Below are 23,449 nucleotides of genomic sequence, written 5' to 3' on the forward strand. Positions count from 1 at the left end.
GAAAGAAAGCAACTTTTCCTAAAAACCAGGTATCTGGCTATGATGCTAGAAGTTAAAAGGACAGTTTTCTGCATTGCAGCGTTTGGGGACAGTTTTATTGACATTCTGAGCCACTGTAATTCATTTAATTATTTTAAGTGTTTACATGCAACCTTTGAAGGCAAAGACCTCTTTTACAAAATGTATTTAATGTGAAGTTGAAGGCTGAAAAACCCACAAAAAAAGTATTTAGTTTCAATGTATAGCAGGAAGATCCTGTTTCGAAATGACTTACAATAAAATCCACTTGCAGCGTTTTCATTTCAGATACTTCCCCCAGTAGGACTGGAAGAGGCTCTTGGTGGAAGTTGAAGCCCGTTATACCTGGCTGGTGATGATGTAGAAGATGTTTCTGTATTATGATTACATGAGCTGAGACAAGCATCTCTATACAGGAATCATATGAGCAGGCTCTGGGGGACAGCCTTTCTTATCCAGTTACTGTTCTTATGGCAACAGTACGTAATAGTGCCATGGGGAACTGGCTTCCATGCTGTTAGTAAGCGACTGGGCACCAAAGAAAGTATATTTTCAGGAAGATGCTTGGCAAAATTTCCTTCTTCCTGAGAAAGTTTGCATCATGCACTATGAACCATAGGTTCTGTGTAGAGGATGACTTTTCTATTCCCTTTCTTTTCTACTCATTTTGATTCTAGATTTTCCTCTAATGTATTTGGCCAGAACTATGTCCTCATTTCTTTCTTCTGTATTTGGTTTGGTGCTGTATTTTGCCTTCCCCAAATAATAGCTTACGAGAGCTACAGTATATACTGTACTTGTGTATAAGTCGACCTCATGTATAATTCAAAGGCAGGTTTTTGGGGCCAAAATTTGGATTTTGGTATGACCCATGGATAATTTGAGGGTAAAACTTAGGGGCATGTAACAAAGGATCTAAAGGATGAACCAAAGGAAACCAATGCCAGAAAACTTACAAAATTCCAGTAGGCATAACTATTTGTGTTCACATTAAAGTATGGATGGATGAGAGAGTAGAAGGCATCAATGCTTTCAGGACAGATTACACTCTTGCCTTTTGCCAAGGGATGGTTTCTTTCTTTATAAGAGTTAAAGTACAGTAGTTTGACCTGTGGATAAGTCGACCCAGGTTTTTTGGGTTAATTTTTTTGACTAAAATTTCAAGACTTCTCTCCCTTTCCTGGCCCTCTCCAGTCCAGAGCATGTGGCCTCTGTAAACCCCCTACATACACACAGGCTGTGCCTTTTTCTGCCCCAGTGAAGGACTGAGAGTCTCTCCTCTCTAGGGAGAAGCTTCTTCCTTGCCCTGGGAGCAGCAAATGAGCAGCTGACTGAGCAGCAACCAAGAGGCATCTAGTCCACACTGGCCTTTGCTTCAAGGCTGAGACACTTCTTGGTTGCTTCTTAACCAGCTGTTCAGTTGCTGCTCCCAGCATGACAGGGTGCAAAGGGAGCAGCGACTGAGCAGCCCCTCAAACAGCGACCAAAAAGACTCTCATCTGTACTGGCCTTTGCTACAAGACTAGCACAAGCAAGAAGCATCTGGGTCGCTGCTCAGCCAGTTGCTCAGTTATTGCTCCCAGGGTGACTTCGTGCGAAGGTAGCAGTGACTGAGATTGGCTGTTTTGAATTTGCAGTAGAACAGTAGATCTAATACCAAAAAATATACCGATCGGGAGGGCACTAGGGTTGTTACCCAAGAGGAAAGGGGGTGGTAGCCTGAGAAGATTTGAGGATCACTGGTATAGTTTAAGACTGTGGTCTCCAAACTTCACTCTTTAAGAGAATCTGGACTTCAGCTCCCAGAATCCCAGATTATTGGCCAACATGGCTGAGGCTTCTGAGAGCTGAAGTCCAAAATTTCTTAAAGGGCACAGTTTGGGGATCACTGTTTTAAGACCTCAGAAAATAAGTGATACTTACTGTAGTCTTGGGCAAAGGAATTAGCTAAACCAATCATTTTGGTATTGGAAGAACTCAGAATTGGATGCTGTTTCAATGGCAAGAAGAAATTCTAGTGGTTTGCTACTATTTGGTGGTTCTGCTCAAAAAACAACATACAGAACGTGTGCTAGTTTTTGCAACATTGCTTAGCTTTTTAGATGCTTGGAGATCAAGAGTTTCTCTTCCTTTGTTACTGTGGGGATGAGGAGGATGCTGATGATGGTTGCTTTTAGGGGTCTGAATTGAAACTCTAAACTACTTATTCTTCCCTCAACCAGGTACTCTCCAGATGTTTTGGACTGTAATTCCCATCATTTATGACAGTTGATTAACTGGATAGGATTGATGGGAATTGTAGGCAAAACGCTTCTGAAGGACACAACAGTGAAGATAAAGAAAAGCCTTAAATGTGTGTTAACAGTAGGAGGCCCTACTGTTGTTTTTGTTGATGGGTAATGCCCTCCCTTGAATGGAAGGGTGGTGACAAGGGGGAAGGACTAAATAATATTTACTTCATTTATATTTACTTCAAGTATATTTGCATGTCTGCACAACATAATATGCAAAAATATACGCTATTGAAATGTAAAAAAAATATGAACAGCACAGAAAAAAAACAGCTCAACAGCAAAAATATACTATTTCAATTCAGACATAGGGTCATATTCAGAAACCAGCAACTTTGCAATTCATAGCCAAAAGCCATTAAAGCAGACCTAAAAACAAAGTCCTGATATGATAGAAATGTGTTAAGGAGACCCTAAAGGGCAGACAACACGAGGAACATTAAGATCTCAACTAATACCAATTTTAACTGTATCTGTTTTAACCTTTGTTAAAACCTTGAGTCCTAGATTATGAAAAAATAATAATGAAATTCTAGAAACTGGGAGAAACCATGGTTATGAATCTTTAAGCTGAAGGCCTTTAAATGGTGAACATCTGTATTTGTGTTTTCCCAGAATGTATGACAACATGTCCACAATGGTGTATCTAAAGGAAGACAAGTTAGAGAAGCTTACTCAAGATGAAATTATTTCTAAAACTAAGCAAGTGATTCAAGGACTAGAAGCACTAAAGAATGAGCACAATTCCATCTTACAGAGTTTACTAGAGACACTGAAATGTTTGAAGAAAGATGATGAGACCAATTTGGTGGAAGAAAAATCAAACATGATTCGCAAGTCTTTGGAAATGTTGGAACTGGGACTCAGTGAAGCACAGGTAAAAATGGTTGTGGTAAAATGTTATCTTGCTTTGAGAAAGATTTTAACAAATAGAAATCTTGTAAAGCACTGGAACTTGATGTTGACCTACATATACGGTCAAGTACCATGAGCTTCACAGAAAGAGTACTAATGATCTCTGGTACTTTGTAGGTAATGATGGCCTTGTCAAATCATTTAAATGCAGTGGAATCGGAAAAGCAGAAATTACGTGCTCAGGTTCGTCGGCTATGCCAAGAAAATCAGTGGTTAAGGGATGAACTAGCCAATACCCAGCAGAAATTACAGAAGAGTGAACAATCTGTGGCTCAGCTGGAAGAAGAAAAGAAGCACCTTGAATTTATGAACCAGTTAAAAAAATATGATGATGATATGTCCCCTTCAGTAAGTATTTTTTGTTTTTAATTTTACTTCTGTTTGCTAACTGATGATATCCTATAAAGAAGCTGAATGGAAATAAGTCAAATTAATTTGTTTCTTCTGAGAGAACACAAAACTGATCTTTCTTATTTGTGGTCTCTGTGACTCACACATGGACAATCTGTGCTTGCACAGTGTATCATTCGGAACCTAGAGCTTTTGGGAGGGTGTCCCAACCACTCCCTGTACACCTGTGCATAGTGGGTGAGATTGACTCTCCATCACCCACTGATAACGTGCACTCCTTTGTGGATGAAATGTTAAAGATGGTGAAGGTCTGCAAGTAAAGCAGACCTGTCATTTGAAGGCCCAGTTTTCAAGAAGGTACAATAACGGGCTCCTGCTCCTGCATTGATCCTGATGCACCCTTGTCTTCAACAAGTCATGCAATGTTTTTGGACTAACCCTCCTGTACCGTCCACCTCAAAAAAAAACTGGAAGGCTTGTATTAGGTGGTGGAGTCTGGTGCTGTTGGTTTGGTACAACATCCTAAATGAAATTCCATTATTGTGGATGTTACCCAACCCACTCCACTCCACTCCAGCTGACTCAGGCCTTCCCAGAAGATCCATTCTACTCTAGCTGATTGGGAAGGGAAAAAGATAGCCATCATAGGGTGAAAATTTTATTCTACTATTGCCTTGTTTTTCAGAATTGTTAAAGAGGTATCTTCTTACTTGGACAGGCTTACAGAAGAAGAGTGTAGTCTGGTGTCCATCTTTAAAGCAGAAGTTTGTTATGGTCTTCGGGACTTTCCATTCATCCTAAGACAATGATAGAAGATTTCCCATTTGTTGAGAGTGGACTCTTCAATGGGGAAATTGACACCGGATTGGAACTCGCTCATAAAATGAGAACTATTGCTAAGAAATTTGACCTCCATTCCCAACGACATTTTCTGTCTCGGTCCAAGCCCTGTTGGCAGAGGTATACACAATCATAGCAGTGCCAATACAGCCCAGGGAATTCTTCCTAGCAAACATCAATTCATTGCCTTCATTCAAGGCTTTGTTTTCTGTAGTTACAAGAAACAGTTCAGGAAAAAAATCTCAGGATCAGGCTAAGCAGCGTGTTTGACTACAGGAGAGCAGCACTTTGCATGCTCAGTGTATGCCACTTCAGTTACCACTATTCAAAGACAGGCATCAAAATTTCTACTATGCTTGGGCCTCCATCACCTCAGAGACATGGGCCCTTGACATCATCAGGAAGAAATATGGCTTAGAGTTCTGGAAGAATCCCCCTGTTGGGGTCTATCACATCACCCTTTCCTCACTCCCCTTGGATGTAGAGCTGGGGCTCCTGCTGCTCAAGGGAGCTGTTGAGCCTGTCCCTCTCTCTTCTGTGTTGGGGGTTGGTCTCCCACTATTTCATTGTGTCCAAGAAAGATGAGAGTTGTATCTCATTCTGGACCTTTGAGATGTCAACTTCTGTGTTCAACCTGGGTGTTTCAGGGTGATTACACTTGGTTCTTTCCTCCCTCTGATGCAGAAGGGTGATTGATTGGCAAAAGAGGACATGAAGGATGCATATTTTCATAGCATGATCAGACTGTCTTGTGTTTCTTCTGTTTTGTGGTGGGAAGGTATGCGTATCTATCCTACAATTTGAATGTGCACTTCCCTTGGGTTTTTACTAAAAGCATGACTAGTGGCTGCTTGACTTTGCCAGCAAGGCATCATTTTATCTGTTGTTAGTTGCACATACATATTTGCAGCTTCTTTTAGATATTTGCCCCACTCTTCAGCTAATAGACTGTTTGGGCCTCATTGTAAACACTGAGAAATCCCACATGGAACTGATTCAGGAGGTGTGTTTCGTTGAGGCATTGATAGACCCTTCTGCACAGGTTGCTTTTCTTCCCAACGATATGAATTTTATCTTTCAAAGAATCACCTGTTGATATCTGTGCATGAGGGCAAGATACCTTGAGTGATGGAGGGAGGAATGGTATTCGTGCTTGTACATTCCTGGTTCTCTTAGAATTCATGGGTACCAATAGTGTTAGTCACTCCATATGCAAGGCTCTGAATGAGACCACAGCAGGTCTGGTTTGTATTGTGTTTTGTCCTACTTACCAGTTCTCCTCACAAGAGACTCCATAATATCCACCATTCACTCAGCTGGTGGATTAGTTTCAGGAATGTATAAGCAGGAATGCTGTTTTTCCTCTTCCACTTAAGGTGCTAGACACAAGTGTGTCTCTAGAGGGCTGTGGCACCAGTTATCCAGGTTTACAGTCAGAGGTCACTGGTCCACAGATGACAGCCCTTCACAGCAATACTCTAGAGTTGCTTGCTTTCATAAAAACATATTGAACTTTTTAGTGAACACCGCCAGGTAAGGCTGTTTAGATAGTGTCTGTCAACACCACTTTTGTCTTCTGCCTGAACAAGCAAAGGGGCTCAAGACCAGATATCCTATTACACCTCATGATCCTGAAATTCCTGTGAGGAATTGGTGCATTCCTCACAGCATACTAGCCTTTGTGATAAAGTTGCCAAGAGATGAGAACATGTTGGTGGATGCATTAAGGTTGAGCACCTGTGTCCTGCCAGAAGTAGAAATTGCACACGAGAATTCAGTGTTTCCCATAGCTTGAAGATCTTACACAATCCATAGACCTCATTGTGTCTCCTCAGAACAAGCAAAGCAAGCTCTTCTGGTCCAGAGTCTGCAAAGGGAAGGGCTTGATAGGTACTGCAATGTGTTTCTGTTCAACTTGGGGGGGGGGTCTGTCATATATATTGTCCTGCTGTTTGTACTCATCAACACGGTGATTGACAAGATCCATCAGGACAAACCCAAATGCATACTATTGGCCCTGTAGTGGCCAAGACAGCTATGGTCCGTGTCCCTCTTGCATCTGTTGTGAGATCACTATATGAAGTTGCTACTCAGCCCAGACCTTCTTACCATCCACAACCAGCAGGTTGGGCACCCAGACATAGACACTCTTAGACTGATGGCATGGAGCGTGCTTCTCTAGTATCACTTCCTGATGCCATCAAGAACGTCATTTCTGCAGCACACAGGACTCAGCGTTTCTATGCATATAAATGGAAGCTGTTTCTGTCCTTCTGGTCATCTCAAGCAATCTGTCCAGTTCAAGCACAGGTTGATCATGTGCTCAAATTTTTTCTCTCTTTGTCAAATAAACATCTCTCTCTCTTCCTTCTGTCAAGTGATACCTGGAGGCAATGTTGGCTGACTTCCAGATTTCCTATTTTCAGATCTCCAGGCAAACCCTCTTATTTCCAGTTTAAACTTGTTCGTTTTAAGGTTCTTCAGGGATTACAAGAATCTTCACTCTCCATTGTTGGAGTGTGGTGCTGGTACATTCTCAGCTGTCCAGGAAACCTTTGGAACCAATGGTGTTCTGTGATACCCGCCTATTTACCTGGGAGGCAGCTTTGTGGTGGCAATTGCATCAGCTATATGGGTAGGAGAGTTATGTATCCTCAGATGGACCAGCCTTACCTCCAATTCCACAGGGATTGTTCTCCAGCCGGACATCAGTTTTTCCATAAAGTTATGTTTGCATTGCATGTCAGTCAGAACATTGTGTTGTCTGCATCAATGCAGACCTCATCTTCAGACTTGGAACAGATTGCCTTGATGGCAGAAGAGTCCTGGCTGTTTTTGTTGACAGTGCTGCGGGCTTTTGTAACTTTCATTTCTTACTATAGAGTAGATGTAAGATCAATGGTTGTGTTGTTTTCCTACTTAGCATGATGCTCCTGCCTCTCATGGCTAGTAGCTTGCTAGTCTCTCATTTGTGTGAGTCACAGAGACCACAAAGAAGCAGGACAGGTTGCTTACCTGTAACTGTAGTTTTTAGAGTGGTCATTTGTGAACTCACACAAGCTCATCTACCCTTCCCTCATCATATCCTGCCTTTCCATAGATCCTTGGCGCTGCTTTGGCATCCACAGAACTGAGGTTTTAGGTGCGAAGCATGCTAGTTAAATATGCGGGGAATGGGTGGGGCTACTGCCAAAACACTTATATAATAGCTCTAGATAGTTCTGAATGATAAACTGTGCGGGCACAGATAACCCATTTGTGTGAGTTCACAGCTGACTACTTGAGAAACTACAATTACAGGTAAGCAACTTGTCCTTACTCTGTAATTTGTTACCCATGGGTGAAGTATTCCGGTCCAAACTGTAGTACCACATATCACAAATTGGTATTTCCACTGCATGATCAAAGTTTTATTTGGAAATTGAAGCTGTACATACACATATGGGTTCATTTAAATGTAACAGTTTGGTTTCCTTTTTTTAGGAAGATAAAGATACAGATTCTACCAAAGAACCACTGGATGATTTATTTCCAAATGATGAAGATGACCAAGGACAAGGAAGTAAGTGAAATTAATGTATATGCATGTTTGTTATTATTATTATCTGTATATTTGTATATTTATAGTGAGGGCAGTAGCTGTTCCTTAATTCTTAGACAGCTGCATGTAATTAGTGCACAGTACACAATATCAAAATCACATACAGTACATGGTTTTCCCCAAACAGTCACTCTGTAGACAGTGGATTGTCATGACAAGTAGTCAAATGCCCTATTTCAATATGAGATTTCTTCACAGGGTTGCTAGCATTATTTGTTTAGAGGCACAATGACATTTTGTTTCATTCCCATCCTGTTTTCCTGAGTTATTTTGTGGGGATTCTGAGTAGATTTTTCTATCAAAAATATGTTGTTGCAAGCTGTCTTGTAGTAAAGCAAAGTCTATGGGGGATTTGAATAGGCTACTAAGACCTGTTAGTTTTACGAAATACCTGCTTCTGGTGGAGATGAAAATTGCTAGAACTGGGTTTATATAGATCAACAGAGGTGGCTGCAGGGTTTTTTTTCTTTCAAAAAACTCGCATATGTGTGACTGGAGATTGTCATGGTACCCTTCTTCCTGTCAGTACTTACTACTAGGCAGCTATTACCCTGCTAAGTATGGATTTGCTCTCTCAGTTGCTTCATTCGTGATAACTGTGGCTTACCCAATGCGTACATTAAGCTCTCTGAACTGGGTTGAGTGTACTTCTCTCTCAAAGGAGATGTTGAAACAGATTCATTTCTGAAGTTCACTAGACTGGAAAATATCCTCATTTCTCCAAGGTGAAAGGTTAGGAGGACTACTCTCCTTTCCTTGTTACAAGGGCTCAACCTATAAGATAACATTTGCAAGTGGAGGGTTTCTTGAATTCCTGTTTTCCTATGAGTTAGGCGATATCCCATCTCAGTCTCTGAAGAGCTGAGATAGTTTCAAGAGCAGGTGGAATAAAATGCATATAAATTTGCTTACAAATCATGTTTTAGATTGTATGCAAGGTGGTAAAAATGCACTCAACCGTGATTCTCATAGACTTGAAACATTTGTGAGGTCTTAATGAAGCTTATCTCCTTCGTGTGAATGACATGAATCTCATTTACTTCTCTTGGTAATGTTTTTTGTTTTCCCAGTTCAACAGCCACATAGCAGTGCAGCAGCTGCAGCCCAACAAGGTGGCTATGAGATTCCAGCAAGATTACGGACTCTTCATAACCTTGTCATACAGTATGCTTCCCAGGGTAGATATGAAGTTGCTGTACCCCTCTGTAAACAAGCACTTGAGGACCTAGAGAAAACCTCAGGCCACGATCACCCTGATGTTGCTACTATGTTGAATATACTTGCATTAGTATACAGGTTGGTATTTCTAACATTATTTTAAAAAGTTGCTGGAGGGCTTTTAATGTTAACTACAGTTAAATTATTGTTGTATTGGGGGAGGGAATTATTTACACTATGAAGTAGTCTTGGTATCTCATGTGCCTTGTTTTGATTCATTTTAATTTGAAAAAATGTCCCTTTTAACTCATTTTAATCTTTTATTAAAAGTATATAAACCACTCTGAGTCCAAGGGATTGGGAAAAGGTAGGAAATAGATATAGAAATACAGAAATATCCTACTTTTTATCTTTTGTTGGTGTAAAGATAAAAGCAATTTAAAACAAATTAGAACATCTTAAATGTCAAATAATGAATAACTGAAACTGTGTAAAACGTATTAAACAATCTAATAATTAAATTAAAATATTTAAAACTTGTACAGATTTGACCAAAGACCCCAAAGATATTGATAAAAAGCCATGTTTTCACCAAACTTTTGGAAAGTCTTTCATTTTAGATTTTGGATGAAAATAGTTCTGCAATTTCTTATGGAATAATACTTAACATTTAGAACTGGGTAACTGGCATTCTTGCTTCTGTAGTTGGTAGCAATGAGAGGTCAAGGAACTGCATTCAGCCTTTAGTTGGGCACTCGCTGGTGCTTATGATAGGTCCAGATTGACTTTTGGGCTTGTGAACTGGTGGAAATGGGGTGAAAAATTGGACAAAATTATAATTTCATCCTGTACTATTCAGAAGTAGTATGTAGAAGGTAGCTTGGCTCAGATCACAGGTCTGTCTCCTAGTTTTTAGCACTCTTTTCACTCCAATAACTACTGTTTCAGGGCTAAGTGGTCTGATCCTTCTCCAAATGCTGTCATCCATAATTGCTGTTGTGAATAGAAGCTGGAGGGGGGGAGAAATGAGTTGCCCTTCTCTGCATTTTGTTGTTGCTCAACTGAATCAGGAAAACTTCATTAATACAGAAAGGAGCAGAAATTGCTTTGAATGCTTGTACGAGCCAACTCTAGAGAATACGTATATTGATTATTTTGACGGAAAGTGTTAATGTTACATTTGAGAGTTAGGGTGTGTTATTTACAACTCTTTCCCTACTTTAGGGATCAGAATAAGTACAAAGATGCAGCAAACTTACTGAATGATGCCTTGGCTATTCGTGAGAAGACCTTGGGCAAAGATCATCCTGCGGTTTGTATATAGGATTGGGATTGGGGCTTATTTTGTTTCTTCCTTTTTTGCTTCTTTTTATCAGTAAGTACCAGCTATTTTGCTGTGAAACTCAACAGGAACATTCTTAAACCCTGCCTTGTTGTTGACATCATTCAAGTATGTTGAAAGTTTGCACTTTTAATAATTAAGCACAAATCACTTCAACAGTGATCCAAATTCCAAATCAATTTAAATAAATAAATAAAATTTTTATTTATATGCCGCCCTTCCTCCGATCAGGGCGGCTCACAACATAATTAAAATACAAACAGTTCCAATAAAAACATATTTAAAACAACCCAACAGTAAAGCCCCAAAGCCCAACCTCTTGGCCACGAAAGAGAGGAGGGAGGCCCACAGGATATTTACTCGGGGAATGCCTGTTGGAATAGGAAGGTTTTGAGGTCCTTCCTAAATTGGGCCAGGGTGGTGGACGAGCGGAGCTCTGTGGGCAGCGCATTCCAAAGGGCTGGGGCAGCTATGGAGAACGACCTCCGAGTAGTGGAGGCCAACCTAGCCCTAGGCACCTTCAGTAGCTGCTGCCCAGACGTTCTGAGAGTGCGAGGCGGAATGTATGGGGAGAGGCGGTCCTTTAGGTATCCTGGGCCCAAGCCATTTAGGGCTTTATAGGTAATTACCAACACCTTATATTGAGCTCGGAAGCGAATGGGCAGCCAATGAAGATCTTTTAAAACTGGTGTTATATGGCTGGTCCTGGACGCACCAGTGACCAGCCGGGCTGCCATATTTTGCACTATTTGCAGCTTCCGAGTTTGGTATAAGGGTTGCCCCATGTAGAGTACGTTGCAGAAATCCAGTCTCGAAGTTACCAGAGCATGTACAACAGTTTCTAGGTCCCTCTGGGCCAGGTATGGGCGCAGCTGGCGAATCAGCCTAAGCTGATAACAAGTGCTCTTGACCGTCGCATTCACCTGAGCAGTCAGGTGAAGCGACGAGTCAAGAAGCACCCCCAGACTGCGCACGGAGTCCTTCACAGGGAGCGTGACCCCATTCAGGACAGGTGGAACCACCGCCATTCCTGGACCAGGGGAACCTATCACTAGTACCTCCGTTTTCTCTGGATTCAATTTGAGTCGGTTTTCCCTCATCCAGCCCATTACTGACTCCAGACAGGCCACGAGAGGAGAGACGCCATCCCCAGTCACTGCATCAGTCGGAGACATAGAGAAAATAATTTGGGTGTCATCAGCGTACTGATAACCCCGCGCCCCATGTCTCCGGATGATCTCTCCCAGTGGTTTCATGTAAATGTTAAATAGCATGGGAGACAGAATGGCCCCTTGAGGGACCCCAGTTTTAAGGGGCCTCTCATCAGAGCACACGTCTCCCAGCTGCACCATCTGGGACCTCCCCGAGAGGTAGGAACGGAACCACTGGAGCACAGTGCCCCCGATTCCCACCTCTGCGAGGCGCCCCAGAAGGATACCATGGTCTATGGTATCGAAAGCCGCTGAGATGTCCAAGAGCACCAACAGGGACACGCTTCCCCTGTCGATGCCCAGACGGAGATCATCGACCAAGGCGACCATGGCCGTCTCAACCCCGTAACCCGCCCGGAAGCCAGTTTGAAATGGGTCCAGATAATCCGTTTCATCCAAGACCGCCTGAAGCTGGATCGCAACCGCCCTCTCGATCACCTTTCCCAAAAATTTGCATGATTTGAATATGCTTCAGAGTCAGAAAAAATATTTCAATGTTGCTAGGTTCCTATTAGAAATTATTTAATGAGAAATAGTAGAAATATATATTTTGTGTAAGTGACCAAGTAAGTCAAGCCAGATTTAGATTTTTTTTTGAGAAAAATGAAATACTTTTGCCCCCCCAACAGAGTTCTAAAATAATTTCATTTGAGTGCTTGTTTATTTCTTTTCTCTCTTGTGCAATTACTGTTTTGCTTCAATTAAAGTAAACACCTATATTTCTTAGTAATTGAAATCTTATCCTAGTGTTTCCCATCCTATATGAAGCATCTAACCTAGTCCATTGAAAACCCAATAAAGCGTTGAGCCTTTGGGCTAGAGTTTGTTGTGGGGAGCTAGTCCTAGTCCTGTTGAACCCTTATTGCATACCTGCTGGAGTTTGTGATACAGACTGAAGAAGAAATCAGTTATTGATCTATTTCTTAGCCTTTGATGATTAAAGTAGCTAATTAGGTTCGTGGGCTGAGCAAACAATGTTTACTATAATCTGTATCATCATTTGTGTAAGTCTTTTAAATTTAAGCATCAGCATACTAGATCAACAGATTTTTCAACTTGATTTTTTTAAATAAACCATTCATGCTTACACATTTGGAGTACTAAAAAAACAATTTGACTGCAATTAAATGAGCTGCTTTCCTCCTCCAAACTTTTTTGTGAATCATAGTAGTAGATGCAATGTTTTTTCTTCCTTTGCAGGTTGCAGCGACTTTAAATAACCTTGCTGTGCTTTATGGGAAAAGAGGCAAATACAAGGAAGCTGAGCCTTTGTGCAAAAGGGCTTTAGAAATCAGAGAGAAGGTAACACATAAAAACTTTTTTTTTTACTTTTTGCTGACTGATGGTTAAATGGTCTGAATTTTCATTATATTGGATGGCTGTGCCAGTTGAAGTACAGATATTTGAAATAGTTTATCTTAAGCTTATAGAAAAGTTTTATGTGTGTTTTGAAAGTATGGCATAACTTGTCATGGGGGGGGGGAATCATTATAACATGGCATGGAGGTTGATTAACAAAGAACATCTTGAAATCTTTGAAATATTCTTTGCCCCACAGTATCATAAAACACTTGTGATGAGGAAAAAAATATTTGTGACATGTCATGGAGGTTGAGTAACAAGGAACATCTTGAAGTCTTTGAAGTATTTTTCACCAAACAGTGTCATAAAACAAGCATACCAGATAGAAATAATACTGGAAGGCATCATCATGCACTACATGAGAAAATCCTCCAGAATTTTAATATTTATTTTATTCATTTATTTATACAAGAAATTGTTTACTACCCTTTTTTTTCTCTTCACACCATTTATGGCAGCTTACAACATTTGAAACCCGTACGATGCAGTCATCCCCTCCACATTTACGGCTTTGACTTTTGTGAATTTGATTAATATGTTACCTCTAGGAATTTCTAGGTCCTCCAGTGCAACTCTGTGGTCAGTGTCTGCAAGAAGTTGCACATGAGATTCCTAGAGAGAACAGTTACCTAGGCTTTTGTAGGTACTCCAGTGTAATTCTGTGGTCAGCATCCAGCAGTTGTTCACCAGAGAATAGTTCTGAAGGATTTAAAGATGTGTCCTCTCAAGTTAAAAAAAAAAAAAGAAATGTTTTTTATTTCCATTTTTTCCACTGTCATGGGGGTCTTGCATCCCTAACGCCAGTCAATGTGGAAAGTCTACTATACCATGACATCACAAAACATCATTATGGTCAAAATTAAAAATGCACAATAAATCAAATGAAAGCACAGAATAACACTGATGAAACAAATGCTTATCTAAAAAAGATCTTTGTTACATTCCAAAATATACCACAAAAATAATTATTAATAAAGCAAATGTATTAATTTTTGTCTTCTAAATAATTATTTTATTAATAGTTTAAACCTGCCAGTCTAGTGAAAAAGCAGCAGTATTTTGTAATTCCAGTAGAACTTCCTCAAGATGCAGGATAATTGAAAAGGGATCAAAGTGTGGGTTGCGAAGTAAGTCGTTTTGACGCTCCTCAAAGAATAAGTGCACAGAATAAGAAAGTGGTAGTACAGAAATACCTGGTTAATCTAAACGAGTTCAAGTCTTCAGGGCCAGATGAACAATTTCCAAGGATATTAAAAGAACTGGCAAAAATAATCTCAAAGTCATCTTTGAGAATACCTGGAAAACAGGTGAGGTCCCAGTGGACTGGAGGAGGGCAAATGTTTTCAAAAAGGGGAGGAAAGAGGATCCTAACATTTACTGCCCAGTTAGCTTGAAATCAATGCTAGGAAATATTTTAGTACAGATCATTAAACAGACAGTATGTAAGCATTTAGAAATACTATAATCACAAAAAGTCAACATGGCTTTCTCAAAAACAAGTCATGCCACATTAATCTGATCTCTTTTTTTGATAAAATTGCCAGCTTGGTAGATGAGGGAATGCTGTGGATGTAGCCTATCTTGATTTCAGTAAGGCCTTTGACAAGGTTGCCCATGATATTCTTGCAAACAAGCTTATAAAATGTGGATTTAGACAATGCTACTGTTCAGTGGATTTGTACTTGGTTGACTGACCAAACGTAAAGGGTGCTCATTAATGGCTCCTCTCTATCCTGGAAAGAAGTGACCAGTGAGATGCCACAGGATTCTGTTCTGGGCCCAGTGCTATTCACCTTTACTGATGACTTTGTTGAAAAAATAGAGGACATGCTTATCAAATTTGCAGATGGCACCAAATTAGGAGGAGAAGCTCTGCAGAGGTTAAGATCAGAATTCAAAATCACTTTAATAGAGTAGAAAGTGAGTCCAAAACTAACAAAATGAATTTAAACAAGGAGAAATGTAGGATTCTACACGGGCAGTAAAAATGCAATGCACGTATATCGGATGGGTGATACCTGACTTGAAGACAGTACATATGAACAGGATTTAGGAGCCCTATTAAACCACAATTTGAACATGTGTCAACAGTGTGATGGAGCAAGCTAAAAAACAAATGCAATTCTGGACTGCATCAATCGAACTATAGTGTCTAGATTGAGGAAGTAATAGTCCCACTGTATTCTGCTTTGATCAGGCCTGCCTGGAATACTGTGTCCAGTTCTGGGCACCACAATTCAAAAAGAATGTTGACAACCTGGAGCGTGTCCAGAGAAGGGCAAGCAAAATGGTGAAAAGTCTGGAAACTATACCTTATATAAGAAGAGACCTAGGGGGCTGGTTATGTTTAGCCTGGAGAAGAAAAGGTTAAGCATTGATATAATAGCCCTGTTTAAATCTTTGAGAAGATGCCATGCTGAGAATGGAGCAAGTTTGTTTTTGCAGCTCTGGAGAATAGGACCTGGAGCAATGGATTCAAACTATAGGAAAAGCAATTCCATCTCAACATTAGGAAGAACTTCCTGACAGTAAGAGCTGTTTGACAGTGGAATACACTGCCTCAGAGAGCTGTAGAGTCTCCCTCCTTGGAGGCATGACCATCTGTTGGGAGTGCTTTGATTGTGTGTTCCTGCATGGCAGAGGTTTGGACTGGATGGCTCTATGATTCTGTGATTCCTTAGTCCAAAAGTGAGGCCCCTAATAGTAAGGGAGGGGGGCATGGGGAGATTCAGTTACGATTCCATGGTAGTGGGTGGCTTCTTGGTCAGCAAACTATGATAAATCTTACTGAATGTTTTGCCCAAACTATTTAATTCAGAGCAAGCAGCTTCATAAGTGAAAGTGAGGAAGCCAAGAAATGAGTTTTCTTAGAGAGCATTAAATGAAATACGGTGGAAGATAGGTAACTCGTGGGCCTTTGACTTTACGTCAGGAGCTAGCAATTGCCAGGAGCCAGGAAGCTATATTAGCCCCTATAAAAGGGCTGCATCCCACTTGCTTCACCCCTTCAGAATGTTTCAGTTTTTAACCTCCCCCTGTTTTTTACTTTAAAAAAACCCCACCTGCACACACTCCTTAATTTGTAAGGGGGGGGGGGTAATTTTGCCACAGATATAGATCAATGTTTGGTTTAATTCCTGATTACATAAAGGCCTCTTCTCAGCGTAAAACAGCCCAGGTGTACGTGGGAGCATGGAGTTGGAAGGGACCTAATAATAATAATAATAATAATAATAATAATAATAAAAATTATTTGTATACCGCTTTTCCATAGATCAAAGCGGTTTACAGACCATATAAAAACCATTAAAAACATCTCATAAAAATAGATAAATCTGGCTGCCATGTTTTGTACTAGTGAAGCTTCTGGGCTTGGTACAAGGGTAGCCCCATGTAGAGTGCATAATAAAAATCTAAATGAGAGGTTACTAGAGCGTGTACCACAGTTTCAAGGTCCTTTTGGCCCAGGTAGGGTCGCAGTTGGCGTATCAACCGAAGTTGATAGCAAGCACTTCTGACCGTCGCATCTACTTGAGATGTCAACTGCAGAGACGATTCCAGAAGTACTCCTAAACTGCGAACTTCGTCCTTCAGGGGAAGTGTGACCCCATTCAGGACAGGTGGATAAACTTCCTTCCCCAGGCCTGGGGAGCCTATCACAAGCACTTCCATTTTCTCTGGATTCAGACTGAGTTTGTTTTCCCTCATCCAGCCCATTACCAACTCCAGGCAGGCGTTCAAAGGAGAGACTCCATCCTTAGTCACTGCATCAGTCGGCGAGACAGAGAAGCATATTTGGGTGTCATCAGCATACTGATAACACCGCGCCCCACGTCTCCGGATGATCTCTCCCAGCGGTTTCATGTAAATGTTAAACAAAGTGGGGGACAAGATAGCTCCCTGAGGGACACCAGATGTAAGTTCCCTCTTAGAGGAGCAAGTGTTCCCCAACTGCACCATCTGGAATCTGCCCGAGAAGTAGGAACGGAACCACTGGAGCGCAGTGCCCCCGATACCCAACTCCCTTAGGCGTTCCAGAAGGATACTGTGGTCAATGGTATCAAAAGCCGCTGAGATGTCCAAAAGCACCAACAAGGTCACACTTCCCCTGTCAATGCCTAGATGGAAATCATTGACTAAGGCGACCATGGCAGTCTCAACTCCAAATCCCTCTCTGAAGCCAGTTTGAAATGGGTCCAGATAATCGGTTTCATCCAAGACAGATTGGAGCTGGAAGGCAACTGCTCTCTTGATCACCTTGCCTAAGAAAGGCAATAATGAGACCGGCCTATAGTTGTTCCTTATCAGGGGGTCGAGGGAGGGTTTTTTAAGTAGCAGTTTGACTATCACTAGTTTTAAACTAGATGGAAATTTTCCTTCCCTGAATGATGCGTTAATTATGCGCCGCAATAATGATGTTACCGCATCGCCACCCTGGGCCATCAGCCAAGAAGGGCAGGGATCGAGAGAGCACATCGTCTTCCTAACACTTCCAAGAAGTTTGTCCACTTCATCAGTTTGCACAGACTCAAAGTGATCCAGTTTAACAGAGTCCACGGAAGCTCTGGACACCTCTTCTATTGTTTTTGATGAAGCGCCAGCATCGAGATCAGCCCTTATCTGAGAGATTTTATCTGCAAAGAAGTTGTTAAAATTGTCACAGCAGGCCTTAGTTGATTCTAAAATAGGGTTCATAGCGGGAGGAAGCTGAGTCAGCTCCCTAACCAAGCTGAACAGCTGGACGTGACTCTGCAGACGCAATACGTGCAGCATAGAAGGAGTTCCTTGCTGCACCTATTGCCACTCCATAAGACTTCAAAAGAGCCTCATGGAGTGTCTTGTCGGATAAGCGCTGGTGTCTCCGCCAGCTGCGCTCTAGTCGTTGCGCAGACCTTTTCATTTCCCGGAGGTCTTCCGTAAACCAGGGTTTCTTATTAAAAGTGGGCTGGAAAGGACACTTAGGAGCGATGCTGTGTATAGTCCTGGAGAGATCATTATCCCAGATGTTAGTCAGGGCATCAACAGAATCGCCGTCAGATCCAACCATAGACCCCTCTAAGGCTTCTTGGAACCTTTTGGGTTCCATCAGCCTTCGAGGGTGGACCATCCTAATAGGTCCTCCACCCCTGGGGAGGATTTGGATAGTTGCCTTAAGTCGAACCTCAACCAGGAAATGGTCCGTCCATGACAAGGCAGAGGTACTACATACCTCTGCCCATGGATTATCCCAATCCGTACTAAAGACGACATCAAGCGTATTACCTGCGCAATGCATTGGGCCCAAGGCTAACTGGGACAGGCCCATGGCCATCATGGAAGCCATGAACTCCCAAGTTGCACCCGTCAGATTTTGTGAGCCGGCCTCAAAAGGGATGTTGAGGTCCCCCAGAACAAGAAGTCTGGGAGACTCCAATACCAGTTCCGAGACCAGCTGTGTCAGCTCGGCTAGGGAGTCTGTTAGCCCACAGGGTGGACGGTAAACCAACAGGATCCCCAGCCTGTCCCTAGCCTTCAGGGTCAGGTAAATACACTCGATATAGTCTGTTTTCTGGATGGGGTACCTGGTCAAGGTAAAGGTAAAGGTGTTTTTATGTACATGGCAACACCTCCCCCCTGCCCACGTGCCCTGGTCTGCTCCTTAACGATGTACCCGTCTGGGAGAGCCTGTGCCCACACTGCATTGCTCTTGGCCCCCAGCCAGGTCTCTGTAATGCAAGCCAGGTCACAATTCTTCTCTTCTAAGAGATCTTGAATGATATGGGTCTTGTTCTTAATTGACCTGGCATTGCACAGGAGCAGAGACAGGGTCTGTGGTACAGTTGGATTGACCCTCGGTTCTCTTGGGTTAGTAGGGTGGATGGAAGGCAGAATAGGTATTAAGCATTGATCCTGCCTTCCCCTATGTGATAATTCCACCCTCCTACCTCTATATCTCCCCTTGCCCCACACTATAATTAGAGCTCCATAGGCCATCAAGTTCAATTGCCCATGCTATGGAGAAGTTCTAACTAGAGTATCCTCAGCAGGTCGCTGTCCAGGCTCTTTTTGAAGATATCTGCAGAAAGAGACATCTGGGTAATTGGCTCCATTACTGAATCACACTTACCATGAAGCAGTTCCTTCTAGTGTTCAGTCAAAATCTACCCTGCTGTAACTTAAAACCATTAGACCTCTACCTAACCTCTGGGACAGCAGAGAACAAATTGCACCCTCTTTTCTGTGACAGCCCTTTTGATATTTAAAGAGTACAATCATGTCACTTTACAGTCTGCTCTTTACCAGGCTGAACATTCCCAATTCCTTCAACATGACCTCATACATTTTGTTCTCCATGCCTTCTATCATCCTTGTTGCCTTTCTCTGAACCTGCTGCAGCTTGTCTATATCCTTCTTAAGATGAGATGCCCAGAACTGATTGCAGTACTCCAGGTGAGGCCTGACTAGTAGAGAATACAGTGAGACTATAACTTCCCTTGATAGTAAATTATGGCTATGTTAGTGCACCCTAAAAAAGTGTTTGCTTTCTTTGCTGCAGATTGCATTGCTGGGTCATGTTCAATTTAGGATCAATTATTTTATGATCAACACATTTGGGGCATTTTAAATTAAAATCTGGGGGTCGATTCTTGGGACTTCCAAAATGACCTGTTGAGGAAGCACGCAGCCCATAGGTTACACATCTCCCACGTCTACTTTACATGGTCAGGAGAATCAGAAGACTTTGTGTAACTGGATGATGACCATCTGCTTACTTTCCTCACAAAAGTATTTCTATTCAGCATTCTACAAAAGGAACCTACTGGTGTTGACTACTGACATGAATCTTAAACTCATCCTATGATTGATCCAGAAATTTTGCTAATGTTTCTAAATATGCATTTAGTAGATTGAGAAGCTAGAGCCTGCACAGAATTTTGAAAATACAGCTACACTCATCTCTCCTTGTTCATTGACTTGGAGTGTGCAGTTTTGGCCCTTCAAGGAAGGACAAAATGGTGCATGCAAGAGAGCGCCGCCATTATAACCAGTGGGGCTTGAATAGCCACAATATTTCCAATTTGTGGGTGTGTGTCCAGAACGGATCCCCCGCGAATCGGGAGGGACAAGTGTATTTCCTGGCATGCACAGTTCTGGCATGCACAGTTCTGATATATTGTTGCTTTTTGTAAGCAACTGCGGACTTTATAACATGAGAGCTGTGATTTGAAGTTTCTTCCAGATACTTGCATTGCATATTTATAATTCTAGCCGAGTTGAATTAGTTTGATGTGTATAACATGGGATATAAATAGGTGCTTGAATCTTAACTGATCGAATTATCGCACTGCACTCTTATTCATATGTAGTTCAGTCATGCCTAAAAGCTCTCTGGCTGAGAATTCTAAATGCCCCTCCTTTAACTGCAAATCCCAAAATGCAACAGGAGGCAGCCAGAGCAGTTAAAGTGGAATAGCAGTACTATAAGGGTGTAGTGCGGTGATCTAGTGAATCAATGCTAATGTAAATAGCATGCCTGGATACTTTAAATGTATACATGTGATACAGAAAGGTGTTAATACAGTATTTTGTGTCTATTCCTAGGTTTTGGGGAAAGACCATCCTGATGTTGCCAAACAGTTAAATAATCTGGCCTTGCTATGTCAGAACCAGGGTAAATATGAAGAAGTGGAATACTACTATCAACGAGCACTTGAGATCTACCAAACTAAACTGGGGCCAGATGACCCAAATGTAGCAAAGACAAAGAATAACTTGGTATGTCTGAACAGTGGAGCAAACAATGAGAAATGAAATACTTTACTTTATCTGCTGAAATACTGAACAAAATATAGAAAATTGTGAGCCAAAAAAACCCCATAATTGCTGGTACTTGTGCTATCCCACACTGGCATTATATTAATTTTTATGCTTCTGATTATACAAATGTAAGCAAATCTCTAGACCTTGTTCTTGTTCTTTTTTGCACAGTACTTTAGTGTAAGATGTAACAAAGAGATTCTGTAGCCTATAGACCAGTTAGACCACAGACTGTAGGCCTTCTGTAATTTGTAGACCCAAGGACAAAATTGGCGCTTGTGCCACAGGGCAGCAGTAGGTTGTGCTCAGAAGCCACAGCTGCCTTGTTTCCTTACATTTTATGTTATGCATGTTTGCTTGTGCACAGGCCTGTTGCACTTATTAATACAGTATTTCGAGGAGCTGTCTGGATTGTACACTGTCTTTGATGCTTACTGTCCCAACCAGAATAGCAGGGAAAGCTAATGCAATTTCAAAGTAAAGGAAGACAAGGATCCATGCCCATAAGGCTTTACATAATCCATAGACTGCAGGTTTCCCCAGTGTACTCTTTCAGATAGGACAGTGATCTGATTTGGTGTAAAGTGACATCTTGTAACTCAAAGGTAGAAAAGCACATTTGGATTCAAGCAATTGCTTTGTGTTGAGGAAATAAACTTTCAAATACGTTTAATATCTGGACAAGTTGCATTTGCATTGTATTGGGGTTTTTTTTTGTATTAGTCCCTTTCCTCCCCTATATTTCTTTTCAGAAAGATACTACGCTTAATTTATTTATTTAATGTGTCTTAATATTGGGAAGTTAATTTAAAGCTTGCTATGCACATGTTATCTCTTCCAGGCATCCTGCTACCTGAAACAAGGAAAATTTAAGCAAGCAGAAACTTTATACAAAGAGATCCTAACCCGTGCCCATGAAAGGGAATTTGGCTCTGTAGATGGTAAGCATTTGCATAGCGAAGGAAAGTTGCTGAGAAACTGAGCTGTTGAAGATAATGGATTTTGTCCAAATGAGGGAATAAATGGCATATAACATATTTAAATATATTATTTTGCAATTTCTAATGAAGTGCTTCATGGTAACACTTACTGTATATACTCATGTATAAGTCTAGAAATTTTAGTAAAAATACTGACTCAAAAAACCTAGGCCGACATATCCAAAGGTCAATGTAAGTCTGTACTTTAATTCTTATCAAAAAGGGAACTATACTCTGGTGAAAAATGAGAACATAATCTCTTCATGGAGCACCTAAAGGAAACATCAGCCCCCTCTACTATCTCATCCATCCAGCCTGTCAAAACTTTTAAAGATCTTTAGCACCATTTTCCTTTACTTCAGCTTTTTGTATCTTTTGTTACATGCTTCTAAGTTTTACCCTTGACTTATCCACAGGTCATAACAAAATGAATAATTTTGGCCCCAAAACGTACCCTCGACTTATACATGAGGTCGACTTATAGTTGAGTATATACTGTAGTAACTTATTTGTCCAGAGTCTAAAGAACCTCAAAATAAGTTTAATGGATGATATATTGTTATGTTTAGCAAACAAATATTCCATATTGCATGGCAAATTATGTTAAGAATTAAAGGGCATTTTCAAAAGCAGTTGGAATATGAGGGAATGAAGATAGTGTTTGCTGTTTAAAGCAAAGAAGTCAAATCCTGCTGGGCATGCTTATCAGACTATTTGGCTCCTGGCCTAGTTTGTCGAATCAAAATTCTACAGAATTCTGCAAAGTATTTTAGATAATGGCAGTAGAAAGAATGACAAGGTAAACATGAAAAATAGACTTTGATTATGCAGCTTATGTCATTTGTTGGATTATTCACTTATGCTGTAGAACATGATTTTCTAACTGTAGCTTCATTGCGGTAACTTAATTATGTAAGCAGCTTGCATGAGATGTCAAATGTATCACTGTGATAAAAGCAAAGTATGTCTGTATTCTAGGAAGCAGCAGCGTTTCTGTCAACATATGCTACTTGCCATTTCATTGGCATCAAAGTTTCCTTGAAAAGCCATTTTAACAGCTTTGCATCTGGTTTATAGATAGCTTTTCTGTTTTGATTCACATGAAAAAAAACAGGATGCTTCTTTGTTATATCTCTTGTTGTGACACAGTTATACGCTCACTTATAACTGTATTTCTTCAGAAAATGAAGGTTACCCTGATCCAGAGTAAGATTGTAACTGGTTGCTGATGAGTACACAGTGTGCCTTAGAAATGTGAATATATTGGGTAGATAGCATTTATGGAGCCAACGTGGTGTAGGGATTTGCGCATCAGACTACAACTTTGAAGATCAGGGTTTGATTCCCCACTCAGCTGTGGCAAAGCACTGGGTGAGTCACACACGCTCAGCCCCAGAAACCCAGCCCCAGTTTTAGGGTTGCCATAAGTTGAAAGGTACACAACAACGGTATATGTCTCATGCACCTTTCCATAGTACAGTCCTCCTTCTGTATCCATTGACTTGCCATCGGCGGATTTGAACATTCACAGATGGCAAGCCCATTGGGGAGGGTGGTGGCAGAGGAGCTGGTAGGAAGGAAAA

At 41.2% G+C, this 23,449-nt stretch overlaps 1 protein-coding gene across 1 annotated transcript in view; it reads left to right on the plus strand.

Annotated features, from left to right (window-relative positions):
- KLC1 (kinesin light chain 1) overlaps positions 1 to 23,449 on the plus strand; it is a 66,486-nt gene that overhangs the window by 12,202 nt on the left and 30,835 nt on the right. The window contains exons 2-9 of the mRNA XM_042460737.1: positions 2,925 to 3,186; positions 3,342 to 3,572; positions 7,899 to 7,977; positions 9,087 to 9,312; positions 10,399 to 10,486; positions 12,928 to 13,029; positions 20,671 to 20,844; positions 21,728 to 21,852. Of these exons, the coding sequence (XP_042316671.1) occupies positions 2,926 to 3,186; positions 3,342 to 3,572; positions 7,899 to 7,977; positions 9,087 to 9,312; positions 10,399 to 10,486; positions 12,928 to 13,029; positions 20,671 to 20,844; positions 21,728 to 21,852 (1,286 nt within the window). The 5' untranslated portion in view covers position 2,925. The remainder of the gene's footprint in view (positions 1 to 2,924; positions 3,187 to 3,341; positions 3,573 to 7,898; positions 7,978 to 9,086; positions 9,313 to 10,398; positions 10,487 to 12,927; positions 13,030 to 20,670; positions 20,845 to 21,727; positions 21,853 to 23,449) is intronic.

This window comes from Sceloporus undulatus, chromosome 1 (assembly GCF_019175285.1).
Source record: "Sceloporus undulatus isolate JIND9_A2432 ecotype Alabama chromosome 1, SceUnd_v1.1, whole genome shotgun sequence".
Classification (NCBI taxonomy): domain Eukaryota; kingdom Metazoa; phylum Chordata; class Lepidosauria; order Squamata; family Phrynosomatidae; genus Sceloporus; species Sceloporus undulatus.